The 17,939-nt window shown below is 47.8% G+C and overlaps 1 protein-coding gene across 2 annotated transcripts in view; it reads left to right on the top strand.

Moving 5' to 3' along the window:
• myo5b (myosin VB) overlaps positions 1-16,870 on the top strand; it is a 111,436-nt gene extending 94,566 nt beyond the window's left edge. The window contains exons 36-39 of one of the 2 annotated variants that reach the window (XM_030742665.1): positions 9,914-10,208; positions 13,838-14,012; positions 14,091-14,171; positions 14,977-16,870. In XM_030742665.1, the coding sequence (XP_030598525.1) occupies positions 9,914-10,208; positions 13,838-14,012; positions 14,091-14,171; positions 14,977-15,129 (704 nt within the window). In that variant the 3' untranslated portion in view covers positions 15,130-16,870. The remainder of the gene's footprint in view (positions 1-9,913; positions 10,209-13,837; positions 14,013-14,090; positions 14,172-14,976) is intronic. The other variant, XM_030742664.1, reaches the window with a different exon arrangement.
• The last annotated feature ends 1,069 nt before the right edge of the window (positions 16,871-17,939 follow it).

Genomic DNA, 17,939 nt, shown 5'->3' with positions numbered 1-17,939 from the left:
ACCGCGCTCCCAGCGGCGGCGGCGAGGAGGAGTCACTGGAGGCCGACCGCGCTCCCAGCGGCGACGAGGAGGAGACACTGGAGGCCGACCGCGCTCCCAGCGGCGGCGGCGACGACGAGGAGGAGACACTGGAGGCCGACCGCGCTCCCAGCGGCGGCGACGAGGAGGGGTCACTGGAGGCCGACCGCGCTCCCAGCGGCGGCGGCGACGAGGAGGGGTCACTGGAGGCCGACCGCGGGGCATGCGGCGGCGGCGACGGGGAGCAGACACTGGAGGCCGACCGCGGGGCATGCGGCGGCGGAGAAGGGCGACCCCGGGCTCTGGTGGGGAACCCTCGGGTGACGTGGAGCGCTCGGACTGAGCAGAGACCCCCACCGGCTCGGACTGAGCGGGACCCCCTGGCTCGGAGCGCTCGGACTGAGCGGAGACCCCCATCGGCTCGGACTGTGCGGGACCCTCGTGCGCGGAGCGCTCGGACTGAGCGGGACCCTCTGGCGCGGAGCACTCGGACTGAGCGGAGACCCCCATCGGCTCGGACTGAGCGGGACCCTCTGGTGCGGAGCGCTCGGACTGAGCGGGACCCCCTGGCTCGGACTGAGCGGAGACCCCCATCGGCTCGGACTGAGCGGAGACCCCCATCGGCTCGGACTGAGCGGAGACCCCCATCGGCTCGGACTGAGCGGGACCCTCTGGCGCGGAGCGCTCGGACTGAGCGGGACCCTCTGGCGCGGAGCGCTCGGACTGAGCGGAGACCCCCAACGGCTCGGACTGAGCGGGACCCTCTGGCGCGGAGTGCTCGGACTGAGCGGGACCCCCTGGCTCGGACTGAGCGGAGACCCCCATCGGCTCGGACTGAGCGGGACCCTCTGGCGCGGAGCGCTCGGACTGAGCGGAGACCCCCATCGGCTCGGACTGAGCGGGACCCTCTGGCGCGGAGCGCTCGGACTGAGCGGGACCCCCTGGCTCGGACTGAGCGGAGACCCCCATCGGCTCGGACTGAGCTGAGCCCATGGGCTGAACGGGGCCTACATAGTGAGGCACCGGATGCGTAGGCTGGGACCGCGGAACAGGGCACACTGCTGCTTTATTGAGCAGCAGGGGCTGCTCGGGGAATAGCCGAGGTGCAGGGGACTGCGTGGAAGCAGGCCGGGAGACGACTGGCTGCGTGGAAGCAGGCTGGGAGACGACTGGCTGCGTGGAAGCAGGCCGGGAGACGACTGGCTGCGTGGAAGCAGGCCGCGAGCTAGGGAGATCTGGCTGCGTGGAAGCAGGCCGCGAGCTAGGGAGATCTGGCTGCGTGGAAACAGGCCGCGAGCTAGGGAGATCTGGCTGCGTGGAAACAGACCGCGAGCTAGGGAGATCTGGCTGCGTGGAAACAGACCGCGAGCTAGGGAGATCTGGCTGCGTGGAAACAGACCGCGAGCTAGGGAGATCTGGCTGCGTGGAAACAGACCGCGAGCTAGGGAGATCTGGCTGCGTGGAAACAGACCGCGAGCTAGGGAGATCTGGCTGCGTGGAAACAGACCGCGAGCTAGGGAGATCTGGCTGCGTGGAAACAGACCGCGAGCTAGGGAGATCTGGCTGCGTGGAAACAGACCGCGAGCTAGGGAGATCTGGCTGCGTGGAAACAGACCGCGAGCTAGGGAGATCTGGCTGCGTGGAAACAGACCGCGAGCTAGGGAGATCTGGCTGCGTGGAAGCAGACCGAGAGCTAGGGAGATCTGGCTGCGTGGAAGCAGACCGAGAGCTAGGGAGATCTGGCTGCGTGGAAACAGACCGAGAGCTAGCTGACACTGGGGCCTGAGAGGGAGCTGACACTACTGGAGCTACAGAAGGAGCAGGAGCTGAGGGAACTGGGACCAAAACCGAAGGAACTAAGACAGGGGCTGAGGGAACTGACTGAGAGGGCACTGAAACAGCTGACACTGGGGACCGAGGAAGAGTTACTGGAGCTGACTGAAGGCGAGGGAGAGCGACTGGAGCTAGAGCTGACTGAGACCCTGCTGCTGCAGCTAACACAGAAAACCGATGCGAAGGCTTGGACCTGGCTGCCCCCACCCGCGGAACAGGTGCGAGTGCCGAGGTCAGCCCGTCCGTGGCTGCCCCCACCCGCGGAACAGGTGCGAGTGCCGAGGTCAGCCCGTCCGTGGCCGCCCCCACCCGCGGAACAGGTGCGAGTGCCGAGGTCAGCCCGTCCGTGGCCGCCCCCACCCGCGGAACAGGTGCGAGTGCCGAGGTCAGCCCGTCCGTGGCCGCCCCCACCCGCGGAACAGGTGCGAGTGCCGAGGTCAGCCCGTCCGTGGCCGCCCCCACCCGCGGAACAGGTGCGAGTGCCGAGGTCAGCCCGTCCATGGCTGCCCCCACCCGCCGAACAGGTGCAGGTGCAGGGGAAGCTGGAGCTAAGGGAGCTGGAGCAGGGTGAACAGAGGGAGCTGGAGCTAACTGAGGGGTCTGGGACTGCGACTGAGGAGGAGCTGGAGCTACAGCTGACATGGAACACTGCGACTGAGGGGGAGCTGGAGCTACAGCTGACATGGAACACTGCGACTGAGGGGGAGCTGGAGCTACAGCTGACATGGAACACTGCGACTGAGGGGGAGCTGGAGCTACAGCTGACTTGGAACACTGCGACTGAGGGGGAGCTGGAGCTACAGCTGACTGGGAAGACTGCGACTGAGCAGACGCTACAGCTGACTGAGGCGAGAGTGGCTGGGGAGGAGCACGGCGACGCCGGGAGCGCTGCTTCCTTCGCGTTCTGTTGGAGTGGGAAGCACGATTCTCAGCATCCAGGATGTCCACCAGCAGAGGTGAATCAATAATCTCCACATCATCTGGCAGCCAAGAGAGGTCTGGGGAGGCGGTGGGCTGTGGGTGAAAGGATGAAAATGACGAGGTGGGAGAGGTGAGTTGAAGGGATGACGGCGGATCCGGAAAGCGAGGCAGCGCCTGTGGTGCTGAGCTGCAGTGGTGCGGAGGAGACGACGGAGGTGAGATGACCGGCTGCAGGAGAGGTGAATTAGTGATGGCTTGGAGGAAAAAGGTTGTGTCTTTGCCCTGGACAGGGCGACCAATATTATACAGTTTAGCTTGTAAGTTTTTCCGGAGCATGATTATGGAATGGGCAAGGGAGGCAGTGTCAGGATGGGTGAGGAGCCAAGTGGAGGAAGAAAAAAGTCTGCAGCAGAAAATTGCCTGAATAATCTGACGGGGTTCATCAGTGGCATGAATGATGTTCCTGGAGAGATCTATGAGCTCCAAAATCACTTCCTCTTGCTCGGAGGGGCTCCTGGTATCCGCGGGGTCCATAGTCTGGTCGCGTCGTTCTGTCATGGCCGGGGAGGAAACGGGCAAGGAAGGGCAAAAACGCAGGACTCCAGGGGTAACTTAAAAGGGCGTTTATTCCATCGGGGAAACACAAAAATACAAAAACCTTGGAAGGGAGGCACAGGGAGACGAAGGGCAGGCGCAGGGAACACGGGAACACAGGAACACAGAAACACACGGACACACAACGTCAACGACGCGACAGAGAACAAATGAAAACTGAGGGCTTAAATACACACTGGGTAATCAGGGCAAGAGAAAACAGCAGGGAACAACAGGTGAGGCAAATGAAACTAATTACACAGGGGAAGCAAAGCTAAACACAAAGCACAAGGAAATCACATTGGCAAAATAAAACAGGAAGTGATAAACCAAGGAACACGCAGACAAGTCACAACACTGGGAACATGACAAACATACAGGGAGGACAAACTCAGGAAATAACTATTAACACAAAACGCTGGGCCAACGGCCCAGGACATGACATCTTAGCTGATTTGATGAAGGCCCAGTTGGGGTAACCGCATGTTTTGAGGGCTTTCTCAATGTGTGTGTGTTCCTTATGCTTCCCTTCTGCCTTAGAGGGAACACTTTCCGCACGGTGTTGTAGGGTCCTGATCACCCCAAGTTTGTGTTCCAGAGGGTGGTGGGAGTCAAAGAGGAGATACTGGTCTGTGTGTGTGGGCTTCCGGTAAACTTCAATGTTGAGGCTTCCATCTTCCTCGATAAGCACCGCACAGTCCAGGAATGGTAACTTGTTATCTCTGGTGTCCTCCCTGGTAAAACGTATGTATTTATCCACTGAGTTAATGTGACGAGTAAAGGCTTCTACTTCTTGGGTTTTGATTTTGACCCAGGTGTCATCTACATATCTGTACCAGTGGCTAGGTGCCATCCCTTTGAAAGAACCAAGAGCTTTACTTTCCACTTCCTCCATGTAAAGGTTGGCTACAATGGGAGACACTGGGGAGCCCATGGCACATCCATGCTTCTGTCTGTAGAATCCATCATTGTATTTAAAATATGTTGTGGTAAGGCAGAGATCTAAAAGTGCACAAATCTGATCTGGGGTGAAGCTGGTTCTGTTCAGTAAGGAATCGTCTTCCTGTAGTCGTCTTCTGACGGTCTCCAGTGCCTCAGTTGTGGGTATGCAAGTGAAAAGTGAAACCACATCAAAGGACACCATGGTTTCATCTGGATCCAGTACAAGATTCTGGACCTTGTTAGTAAAATCTGTAGAGTTTTCAATGTGGTGGGGTGTGATGCCAACAAGCGGTGATAAGATGGTGGCAAGGTGTTTGGAAATGTTGTAGGTGACCGAGTTTATACTGCTGATAATGGGTCGAAGTGGGACTCCTTCTTTGTGGATCTTTGGGAGTCCATAAATGCATGGAGTGGCTTCTCCAGGGTACAGGCGGTAGTAAGTGGGGCGGTCAATGGCTTTTTCCTTTTCAAGTTGTTGCAGGCAGCAAACAACTTTTTTCTTGTAGTTGCTTGTGGGATCACGTCTCAAGACCTCATAAGTATTGTTGTCACTGAGGAGTGTAGTAATTTTGTTGTGGTAATCCGATGAATTCAGCACAACCGTGCACCTCCCCTTGTCGGCTGGCAGTATGGTGATGTTTTGATCCTTGCTTAGGGCTGTGATGGCCTTCTTCTCCTGAATGGTGAGGTTGGATGGAGGAAGTCTTGCACTGGAGAGAGTGGCTGAAACTTTCATCCTGATCTGTTCTGCTTCAGGATGAGAAAGTTTGTTATTTCTTATAGCGGTTTCTGTTGCTGTGATGAGGTCTACTATAGGAAGCTGTTGTGGGGCTATGGCAAAGTTGAGTCCTTTGGCTAGCACATTTTCTTCTGGTTTGGTGAGGACCCTGTCTGATAGGTTCTTCACCCACTTTCCTTGGTTTCCATTGCTTATCGTGTTGTCCTGTTTGTTAACAGATGAATGGTATGCCTTGGTTTGCGATGGTTATGAATAATTTTTTCTCTAATGTCTAAAATTTTATTTGTAAAGAAATCCATGAAGTCACTACTAGTTAACGTGAAAGGAATACTCGGCTCTACAGAGCTCTGACTCTTTGTCAGCCTGGCTACAGTGCTGAAAAGAAACCTGGGGTTGTTCTTATTTTCTTCAATTAATGATGAATAGTAAGATGTCCTAGCTTTACGGAGGGCTTTTTTATAGAGCAACAAACTCTTTTTCCAGGCTAAATGAGCATCTTCTAATTTAGTGAGACACCATTCCCTCTCCAGCTTTCGGGTTATCTGCTTTAAGCTGTGCGTTTGTGAATTATACCACGGAGTCAGGCACTTCTGATTTGAAGCTTTCCTTTTCAGAGGAGCCACAGTATCCAAAGTTATACGCAGTGAGGATGTAAAACTATTGACGAGATAATCGACCTCACTGGGAGCAGAGTTTAGGTAGCTGCTCTGCACTGTGTTGGCACATGGCACTGAAGAGCATAACAATGAAGGAATTAGATCCTTAAACTTAGTTACAGCACTTTCAGAAAGACTTCTACTGTAATAAAACTTATTCCCCACTGCTGTGTAATCCATTAAGATAAATGTAAATGTTACAAATGTTACTAAGAAATGATCAGACAGGAGGGGGCTTTCAGGGAATACTGTTTCTATGCCATATGTTAGGACAAGATCCAGAGTATGATTAAAGTGGTGGGTGGGCTCCTTTACATTTTGAGAGAAGCCAATTGATTCTAACAATAGATTAAATGCAGTGTTGAGGCTGTCATTCTCAGCATCTACATGGATGTTAAAATCACCCACTATAATTATTTTATCTGAACTGAGCACTAAATCAGATAAAAAGTCTGAGAAATCAGACAGAAACTCTGAGTAAGGACCAGGTGGACGATAGATAATAACAAATAAAACAGGTTTTTGATTTTCCCAATTAGGATGGACAAGACTAAGAGTCAGGCTTTCAAAAGAATGAAAACTTTGTCTGGGTCTTTGATTAATTAATAAGCTGGAATTGAAGATTGCAGCTACTCCTCCTCCTCGACCTGTGCTTCGAGCATTCTGACAGTTACTGTGACTCGGGGGTGTTGATTCATTTAAACTAACATATTCATCCTGCTGTAACCAGGTTTCTGTAAGGCAGAATAAATCAATACGTTGATCAATTATTAAATCATTTACTAATAGGGACTTGGAAGAGTGAGACCTAATGTTTAACAATCCACATTTAATTGTTTTATTTTTTGGTGCAGTTCATGAAGCTTTATTATTTATTGTTTTTGAATTTTTATGCTTAAATAGCTTTTTGCTGATTTTAGCTTTGGTTTTTGGTGGTCTGGGAGCAGGCACCGACTCTGTGGGGATGGGGTTTTGGGGGGATGGCAGGAGGAGAGAAGCTGCAGAGAGGCGTGTAAGACTGCAACTCTGCTTCCTGGTCTCAACCCTGGGTAGTCAGTTTTTAGGAGGGTTAATAAATTTGGCCAGATTTCTAGAAATGAGAGCTGCTCCATCCAAAGTGGGATGGATGCCGTCTCTCCTAACAAGACCAGGTTTTCCCCAGAAACTTTGCCAATTATCTATGAAGCCCACGTCATTTTTTGGACACCACTCAGACAGCCAGCGATTCAAGGAGAACATGCGGCTAAACATGTCGCTCCTGGTCTGATTGGGGAGGGGCCCAGAGAAAACTACAGAGTCCGACATTGTTTTTGCAAAGTTACACACCGAGTCAATATTAATTTTAGTGACCTCCGATTGGCGTAACCGGGTGTCATTACTGCCGACGTGAATAACGATCTTACCAAATCTACGATTAGCCTTAACCAGCAGTTTCAAATTTCCATGAATGTCGCCTGCTCTGGCCCCTGGAAGACATTTGACTATGGTCGCTGGTGTCTCTAGCTTCACGTTTCTCAAAACAGAGTCGCCAATAACCAGAGTTTGTTCCTCGGCGGGTGTGTCGCCGAGTGGAGAAAAACGGTTAGAGACGTGAACAGGTTGGTGGTGTACCCGGGGCTTCTGCTTAGGACTACGCTTCCTCCTCACCGTCACCCAGCCGGCCTGTTTTCCCTGCTGCTCAGGATCTGCTGGGGGGGAGCTAACGGCGGCTAAGCTACCATGGTCCGCACCCGCTACAGGGGCCTGGCTAGATACAGGATTTTCCAGGGTGCGGAGCCGAGTCTCCAGTTCAGAAAGCCTGGCCTCCAGAGCTACAAACAGACTACATTTATTACAAGTACCGTTACTGCTAAAGGAGGCCGAGGAGTAACTAAACATGTGACACCCAGAGCAGGAAAGTGCAGGAGAGACAGGAGAAGAAGCCATGCTGGTAGTGAGTCGGCTAAGGGCTAAGCTACTAGCTGAGCTAAGCTAGCGAATTTCTAAAAACAAATAAAGTGAGTAATGAATACAGGTGATTCAGCAAAGAGTATGCTATTTAAAGTAGGTGAAGATTACACTAAAATATGTTATTATCCAGATAAATCGAGTTATACAGATATAACAGCTAACAGACAGCAAAACACTGTGCTCTGAAACAGGAACAGGAAGTGATACAATACCGCAGTGAGAGCCAACACCAAGTGACAGCGCCATGCACCATGCATCCAGACATAGCACACAATACTGACTTACACAGTTTGGGTTATGTTAATTATGTTACTTTAAATAAATAATCTTATTTATCATCATGTGTGGGGTGGCTGTAGCTCAGTAGGTAGAGCAGGTCACCTACTGATCGGAAGGTCAGCGGTTCGAATCCTGGCTACTCCGGGCTACATGCCAATGTATCCTTGGGCAAGATACTTAACCCCAAGTTGCTCTCCGACCGTTCTGTCGGAGTATGAATGCGTGTGAATGTTAGGTAATTAAAAGCACTTAGCTTCGTAAAAATGGAAGTGCTTGTATGAATGGGAGTGCATGGGTGAATGCAAACAGGTTGTATAAGCGCTTTGAGTGCTCATACTGAGTAGAAAAGCGCTATATAAGAACTAGTCCATTTACCATTTTACCATGTGTGGCCTCCTCCAGTTTGTCCTTCCCTTGAGCCGGGCTGTGACAAAAGTGGGGGCTCGTCCAGGATTTGAACCCAGGACCTCTCACACCCGAAGTGAGAATCATACCCCTAGACCTGTAGCCTCCTCCAGTTTGTCCTTCCCTTGAGCTGGGCTGTGACAGAGGTTAAAAAAAAAACTCTACATATTAAGCACATATAGCAAATAGCATTGGAGTGCTAGGGTCAGTAAGGGTGGGGGGTGAGAAGAAGCCTGCGGAGGCGAGGGGTTCGGGCTACTGTGGCTGACTTAAACTCCCCCCCTCAGGTAACAGTTCCTGATAATTCAATTCAATTTTATTTACATAGTGCCAAATCACAACAAACAGTCGCCTCAAGGAGCTTTGTATTGTGGGCAAAGACGCTACAATAATACAGAGAAAACCCAACAGTCAAAATGACCCTCTATGAGCAGCACTTGGTGACAGTGGAAAGGAAAAACTCCCTTTAACAGGAAGAAACCTCCAGCAGAAACAGGCTCAGGGAGGGGGGATCATCTGCTGAGACCGGTTGGGGCTGAGGGGAGAGAGACAGGACAAAAGACATTGCTGTGGAAGAGAGCCAGAGATTAATAATAACTAATGATTAAATGCAGAGTGAATTATAAACAGAGTAAATAAGGTGAATGAAAAGAAACAGTGCGTCATGGGAACCCCCAGCAGCCTAGGCCTATAGCAGCATAACTAAGTGAGGGTTCAGGGTCACCTGATCCAGCTCTAACTATAAGCTTGATCATAAAGGAAAGTTTTAAGCCTAATCTTAAAAATAGAGAGGGTGTCTGTCTCCTGAATCCAAGCTGGGAGCTGGTTCCACAGAAGAGGGGCCTGAAAGCTGAAGGCTCTGCCTCCCATTCTACTCTTAAATATCCTAGGAACCACAAGTAAGCCAGCAGTCTGAGAGCGAAGTGCTCTATTGGGGTGATATGGGACTGTGAGGTCTTTGAGATAAGATGGGGCCTGATTATTCAAGACCTTGTATGTGAGGAGAAGGATTTCTAATTCTATTCTAGATTTAACAGGGAGCCAATGAAGAGAAGCCAATATGGGAGAAATCTGCTCGTGATGGAATGTTCATCAGAAGGGTGTTTTTGAGACATTCATAATCTCCACCAAAGCAGATGAATCGCCAGGCTACTGCAGGAATTCAACCACCATCAGCTTGGGTATCTTTGAGTGAGAAAAGTGAAAGAGACTTGAAATAGATAAATTAGCAGCAAAGACAAGTCCATCCTGCTTTCTGGTCTGGAAGTAACATGGATTTGGTTTAATCTTTGGTTCAGATCAGATCAGTTATGAAACGCACCTCAGGAAGCAAAATGCTGCTCCAGACTCCCTCCTTGTCACAATCTGAAAAAACAGGAAGCTGAATGAGGAGAACACTTGCATTTGAGGAAGTCTATCTAGCACTACCTTTTGTTTCAGAAAATATTTATTTTTGGTTTTTTTTGTTTTTTTTTAGTTTATAATCCTTTTTTGCAACTGTGTAAGTGTTTTAGGTCTGTAATTTCTCTCATTCAATAAATCTCAATAAATATTCTCTTTCTGCTTTCCCGTCCAGTGTCAGCAATGTTGGAGAGCGAGAGCATCCCTAGCCTGGCAGGTGTGAAGCCAATGGGCTACAGGAACCGTTCGTCCAGCTTGGACACGGATGCTGATGGCCCCACCAGCTACACTCTGCAGGCCTTGATCAAGCAGTTGGGACAGTTCCACAACACCATGCAGGACCACGGTCTGGACCCCGAGATCATAGGTCAGGTGGTCCGGCAGCTCTTCCACTGCATCAACGCCGTCACCCTCAACAACCTGCTGCTGCGCAAAGACGTCTGCTCCTGGAGCACCGGCATGCAACTCAGGTACTGAACCTGCAGCCAAGAGTTTATTGTCATGATGCTGGGGAACACAAGACTGGCAAGATAAAACAGGAAGTGACTAACCAAGGTACACGCAGACTACATACGGGGGACTGGCACACAGACACGGACAGAGACGCAAAAACAAAACCAGGCAGGGCGCAACAAAGGCAGGGAACAAAACAAAAAACACAGACCAGAACAAAACAAAAGCAGGGGCACAAGGCCGGAACAACAGTCCAAAAAACGGAAGCAAAACTCAAGGACAAGGAAGCACACGGGTCAGAACAGGGCATGAGGGCAAGCAAAACACAAAAACACAGGACCAGAACTAAAGGCGACGGCACAAGGCCTGAGAGCTCCAACGTCCAAAACAGGGGGTCAAAACGACAGTTCAGGAGCTATGAAAAAAAAAACAAAAAACAAAAAAACCCAAAAACAGTAAATGGCAGGGGGGAAAATAGTCCAACAGTTCAGGGGGCCGCCTAGGCCAAGGGGCCAAAAAGCAGAGTCCAAACCAGTTGGGTGGCCGACTGCGCTCCCAGCGGCGGCGGCGACAAGACTGGAGGCCGACTGCGCTCCCAGCGGTGGCGGCGACATGAGACAGGAGGCCCGGACTGAGCCAGACACTCGGACTGAGCGTGACCCTTGGGATGAACGGGGCCTACAAGGCGAGGCTCCGGATGTGCAGGCTGGGACTGCGGTGCAGGGCACACAGCTGCTTTATTGAACAGCTGGGGCTGCTTGGGGGATAGCCTAAGTGAAGGTAATGGAGACGGTGTGAAAGCTGACACTAGGGGAACTGGAGACTGAGGGGAAGCTAAGGGGACCGAAGCTGACTGCGGGGAAGCTGACTGAGGGGACGCTATGGGGACCGAAACTACTACTACACTAAGGCTGAAGATGAGGATGATGAGGAGGATGAGGGGACTGAATCTGAGGAGACTAAAACTGAAGATGAGGAAATGAGGATGAGGGGACTGAGGATGAGGAGGAAATTAAACTGACCGGAGGGGCCAAAGGGATCAAAGAAAGTGAAACCACTGGAGGGAGCAAAGCTGAGGCGCTGGCTGTGGGGACTGGGCGAGCCAGCACTGGGGAAGCTGACTGAGGGAGAGCTACAGGGGCTGGAGCTACAGCTGACTGAAATTGCAGGGAAACTGGTGGTGCTGACACAGTGGGCTGAGGGAGAACTGAGGCAGGGAGAGCTGGCACTGGGGAGGCTGAGGCAGCTACTACAGTCTGTATCCATGACATGGTGGAATTGAATGGGCCAGAATAGCAAGCAGGTGTAATGGAACAGATTATTTGGATTACAAGGTCCTTTTGTGAGACAGGTAGAGAGTCCAAAAGCCAGGGGTTATCGGGACTAGTCTATGCACGGTGTGAGCCATGGCTTCCCGAAACCCCTCAATGGGGCATTTGAGCCATTGCTCACACAGTTCCACTGTATATTTGTGGGAACATAAGAGTTCATCGTGTTGTCTGTGGCTGCGGCTGGAGGCACATAACTTTCTGGCTGCGTCTTTCTCTTGCGGCGCCGGGAGCTCCGCCTCCGCGTCCCCGCTGTAGGTAGAGAAAGGGGAACGGAGCTGGCAAATGATGAGACAGGAAGTGGAGAGTCTGGAGACAGCGTGAAGCCGCCGAGCTTAATCCCCGGAGGCTCAGGCGGCGGATGAGCGGCGGTTGCACCGCGTGGCACGGCCGGTGAACAATGCGGCGACTGCTGACGAGGAGCGCAGGAGTGGAGATGCTGGGGTCCTTTTCCGATGCCGGTGTTGTGCCAAAAAGTGATCGTCTGCCATAAAGTGATTTTCGATGTTTCTATGTGCTTTTATGTGTAATGTCTTTGCTTATATTGGTGAATAGAGTGTAGTCAATAGGATTTATGAAGGGCTTAAATATAAAATGAAGAAATGACCCGTTTTTCAATTATGTTTATGACTCTGCATTATTGCATGTACATTATAATAAATCCAGTCCTCTTTGGTCACTTAAAATATCTTTATAGAGTGTAATGTTATATTTGTTCTGATGTCTGCTGCTCTCTTGGCCACATATCTCTTTAAAATCTGACCGATCACAGTTTTTACCCTGATAAATAAAGAATATATAAAAGTCGCTGCTAAAAACTGATTGCAGCGTCTACCTTGTGACAGAAATGTTGTTTCTTACTCAAAATTACTTGATATCATTCACGAGAGAAATGTTTGACATATTTTTCACAGATTCTAGGTCAGCAAGTCATTTACACAGTTTAAATACCGGCAGTCATTTTCTGGCAATCACTTTTTGGCAGACGATCACTTTTTGGCACAACACCGGGACCTCCCAGGGCGTGGCGTGGGTCCCGAGAAGACGTCTCGGGAACCGGGGCGAGCCAGAGCTTCCACCCCCACGTTTCTCTCGCATAGCGAAGAGCCGCTTGCTGTCACGTAGTGTTGAGTCCGCGTGGTCTTTGTAATGGTCGCGTTGTTCTGTCATGATGCTGTGTGGCTGGAACGGGTAGACCCCAAAATGCAGGACTGAAAGGGTGTTTATTGAATACTGACAAAAATAAGAAAGCTACAGTGGGCTGGACAGGTGCCAAACTAAATACAAAAGTACAGAGAAACACACAGTGAGGGAGCACTGAAGACAACACGACAAAGGACAGATGAAAACTGAGGGCTTAAATACACAATAGGTAATCAGGGCAAGAGGAAACAGCAGGTGAAGCAAATGAGACTAAGCAAAACTAAACAAAGCACAGGGAACACAAGACTGGCAAAATAAAACAGGAAGTGACTAACCAAGGTACACGCAGACTACATACGGGGGACTGGCACACAGACACGGGACAGAGACGCAGGCTAGTCACAACACTAGGAATAAAACTCAACAAGAAAACACAGGAGGTCAGGGTCAAGACAAAAAGACAAAACCGACAAGACCATGGAAACAGGGGAGACAGGGACAAAGGGAACAAAAGTATCAAAACAAACTGGGAAATAAAACGGCCCAGGACCATGACATTTATAGATCTACACTTGATGATGAGCAACGTCGGAATGCAGTTCTAAGACAGATTTACTAAAATCAGGTATTCCATTAGACTCCAGTGAACATAGTTTATATACAAGGTAAATGAACTCAAGAAAGAAAGAAAAGAAAGCTGTAAATGATCCTCTTCATTCTTGTGAAAGAAGAATGAAGAGGATCATTCTTCTTTCACAGGAGAATGATCTAGTATTAGGAGCTAGTATTTAACATCATAAATCCATGATTTCTAAATACTCTGGTATCTTGTGAAAGCTTTAATTGAGTCTTAGTCCAAAATAAGAAACAAGAAGAAAGAGAAAGAGAAAGAAAGAAAGAAAGAAAGAAAGCAATCAATCAATCAGTCAATCAATCATAAACCTTTCCAACCTGAGATTACTCTTAATGTTCAGATACTGGTTAGACAAAGCTGGGACAGAGAAAGGAGCAGGTCTGCTTATGACAGTGAACTAAAACTGCCATGTCTGCTCAACATGACCCCCAGACAGGACTGGTTGTGTGCCCAGTGTCTCAGAGTCCTGTACTCTGTAGGGCCCCATCAACCCCAACCCTGGATTTACTGTGTGCGTGTGTGTGTGTGTGTGTGTGTTCAGGTACAATACCAGTCAGATGGAGGAGTGGCTCAGAGCAAATAATTTATATCAGAGTAAAGCTGCAGCCACTCTGGAGCCGATCATTCAGGCTGCACAGCTGCTGCAGGTCAAGAAGAAGACGTCACAGGATGCTGAGGCCATCTGCACGCTGTGCACCGCCCTCACCACACAGCAGGTCTGCTCAGCTCATCAGTAACACACACCTCATCAGATCATGACACAATGTTAACCTACTGTCCTGTGTGTCCTGCAGATTGTGAAAATCCTGAACCTCTACACACCTCTGAATGAGTTTGAAGAACGAGTCACGGTGTCCTTCATCAGGAACATTCAGGTGAGAATCACACAGGTGCTTTTCAGATGCCTTTAGCTTTTTTTTTTTTCTTAATTTCTACACAAAATGATACCTTTGCTAAGCATAAGAGGGAGGCTTCCTCTGGAACATGAATACCTTCAGAACAAATGTGAATTTTCGAAGCACAAAAGATGGAATCATAATTCAGCTGAATTTACAGCACATGTGATGCTGGAAGATTTGATGCCAGCAGTCCTGCAGAGGTGTGAGGTGTACAATAAGCTCTGGAGTTGCACAGTGTAGGTGTAACATCAGGTGTCACAGTGATAAACAAAGCCAGGAGCTTCCTACAGCTCTCAGAAAAACCTGGGCTTTAATATGAGTTCTTTAAAGTGTCTGTGTTCAGTCTGATGAGGTGAGAATAAACTGAATTATCATAAATGCTGCTTGATTATGAGCTCTGATTTAAATATTGCTCAGCTATGAATACACTTGAAGTATGTTCAGCTGCCTCCATCCTGCAGCCAGAAAGGCATCAACAGTTTTCCACGACAAAGATTGTGAATCCAGAAGGTCACAAATTGTCTTGGAACAGGAAAGGAAACGGGAGCCGCAGCTTCCAGAAACTCTAGAAGTTTTTACCACAGTCAAAGAAGTTGCAGCAACATTAGACAACAGAAACATAAAATATACCTGAAATTTATGCAAGTAGAACAAAGTTTTCTGATGTCTGTATGTGTATTTTTAATGAGAATACTTTACTTGTGTCAGTAAAAAGGCTGTTTTTATAGGACAGGTGAGTTCTGTCTGTATGTTTGACTCTGTTCTGTCTCTATGTGTCCAGAATCGCCTTCAGGAGAGGAACGACCCTCCTCAGCTTCTTTTGGACACAAAATACACCTTCCCGGTCCTCTTCCCATACTCCCCATCTGCCCTCAGCCTGGAGACACTGCATATTCCCGCCTCGCTCAACCTTGACTTCCTCGTCAGAGTCTGAAGACCTGCTTTTAGTCTGAGCTCTCAGTAATCTGACTGCAGAAGTTTTCCAGCAGCATGATGCCTCTCAGTGATCATTTGTTTCTGTCTTCATATCTTCCCAAGTGCAGCACCTATCTGACTTTCTGTCGAACAAGCATAAATCGTCCATGTGCCGCGCTTCTGATAAACCTGCAGAGGGTTCAGTCCAGTCTGTGGAGTCTCCATCACAGTTCTTCTCTGTGTTTGTACCCACTGACAAACTGTAGCATTGTTGGAGTAAGTAGAGAAACACAGAAGCTAACAGAAGGAGCAGGAAGGTGTGCTGAAGGATGAAGAAGGGTGGGAAGAAAGTTCAGGGAGATCATTTAGACTCAGTGATGACAGAAGAAAAACAGGATTTTCAGATGTTTTTGAAGGTTTCTGAAGATTTCAAACACTGACAAACATCAGCGACCTGAATAACTAACAATGTTCTGTTTTTAAAAAATCAGGCTTCCTAATCAGTATAAATGATATGACCCTCTTTATGTGTTAGTGGAGTAAAATGTAGATTTTTGGAGGCTCTTTATGTTCTTTGAGCCTTAGAGCTTGTGGGTTGTGTTTAAACTATTTATTTCATTTATTCAGAAAATATTTGTAACATAAATATGCCGATTATCTGCTTCTATCCCAACATAACAAGAGTTTAAAACACTAAACCAAGCAGTAAGCTGCCTTTCACTGAAATTACCATGACAGCCATACAGTTATTTAAGCTCTGCCCTTGTTCCTCTGCAAGAGAAGCTTTTTTTGGCATTGTGGCCAAATTTTGTGGCTCTGGTACTGTGTCATCATATGACACACAGCTGCTCCTTTTGCACACATTCAGTCCCAAAGGAGGAGCTGTAGAGGATCACAAACCTATGAAAGAATGAGATCAGCTTGTCAGGTCTGTGTTCCTGTGATCCCTTGGTGAATTAAAAATCATAATTAAATGTTGCAAACAAAAGCAATGAAACTAACTGCTGGAACAATTGCAGTTCATTCAGGTCGGTTGATGCGGATGTGTAAATCTTGTTTTTCATGTATTTAAAGAGGGAGAGAGATGCTTGAATGTAGATGAATAAATGAAAGTGGTGAAGATGAGAAGGATGTTTAGTTTTTAGTAACAGCTGCTGGCAGGTGTGAAAGCAGGTAATGAGATAAGGAGCAGGTAGGTTGTTCTCCCTCAGATTTATGGAAAAACTAGTTAATTTCACTGAGCTGGTCCTATACAGTTTAAAAACACTAATCAACATGAATTTTAGTTGATTTTTTTTTTTTTTTTTGCCTTTTCCAAGAGATCATCTCTCAGGTTATATTGTCAGATTGCCTCTAATCCTAACCCTGGCTGAGTCATGTTTGTGCAGGACGAACTCTGCGCACTTTTACTGCATCTCTGTCTGATGTGGGAAATCATTTCTTACTGTTTGTTCTTCCCATTCATTTAGACCAATTTCATGTGTCATTAGTACCACATGTGGAGACAATAATTAATGAGTAAATGCTAAATATGCGCATGATAAACACCACAAATTATCACATTTGCAGGTCTTCTTTCTCCTCCAAACCCACGTGCCATTCTATGTAGATGATGTTACTGTTTCTGATCATGTTGGATGCTATTCATCTTCATCATTTTTAACAAAATGTAAATGTAACAAAATGAAGTTTAACAGCAAACCTGCTGCACAAAAGTTTAAAAATTCAGTTCATTCATAATAAAAATAAAATAAATAACTGCTAAATGGATATTTTCCTACTCATGTTACGATTAACTGTTTTATTCTGCAGTGAAAATCTTCAGTTTCAGATGGTTTCATGAATCTGGATGAAGCACAGAGTCGCTTACTGTATTTCAAAGAATATATTTTGGAAATGAAGTTTTGTTGATGTTCTGATAGCATCTTCACATCTTTATCATTTGTGAAATACTTTGTTTTACAAAAGAAAGTTTCACATTGAACATTTTTGAAGACAAAGACAGTTCAGCTGAGGCTGACAGATTCTTCGGCTCTGCAGGTATACTTTGTTACTCTGCAGAGGACACCAAACTTATTTTTAACTCATCTGACTTCACATATTTGTAGTTACAGATTGCAGTCATTCAGAGAGCTGAGTTTGTTTGCTAAAGGCCTTCCTTTTTTGCTGGTGAGCCCCTTGTTCCTTATCCAAGTGAGAGCTGAGGCAGAGGATGTTTACAGTCACCCAGTTTCCCGAAGCTTGATGGAGACATGGAGCAAAGGAAGAGCTCACTACATATCCGTGCTGATCCGAAACAAAAGACAAAATCTGAAATACTGTAAATCCGAAATTAGTAAATGCACTTTGTAGTTGTAGGTGTAATCTTCAGTGTAGACTTAAAAGCATCAAAGAATCAGATAATTTATATAGAGAAAACACTGCACTCAGAGCAGTGAAAGTGGCTCAGACAGAGAAGGGTTTGTTTGTTTAGCTGTGATGTAGATGATTAAAAAAAAAAAATCAAGTTTCTAATGTGCAGAAAATCTGAAAAATGAGCAGAAATTTCCCTGAATCACAGGAGTTGTTGAATTCCTATTGAGATATGTTTAAGATTATTTTTCCAAAGACAGAAAAGCAGCCTGATATCAGTCACAGTCATCAGCTCATTAAGCATTTGTGTGTGGATTCTGCTGTGAATGTTAAATAAGAAAAGTAGAGAATAATTGCTTGGAAGTTCAATTCAATTTCATTTATATAGCACCAAATCACAACAAACAGTCACCTCAAAGTGCTATTGTAGGTAAAGACCCTACAATAATACAGAGAAAATCCAACAGTCAAAACAAC

The sequence above is a fragment of the Archocentrus centrarchus genome, chromosome 12 (assembly GCF_007364275.1).
Source record: "Archocentrus centrarchus isolate MPI-CPG fArcCen1 chromosome 12, fArcCen1, whole genome shotgun sequence".
NCBI classification, from domain to species: Eukaryota; Metazoa; Chordata; class Actinopteri; order Cichliformes; family Cichlidae; genus Archocentrus; species Archocentrus centrarchus.
The sequence above is the reverse complement of the archived record's forward strand: the minus strand, read 5'-3'. Positions and strand labels throughout refer to the sequence as shown.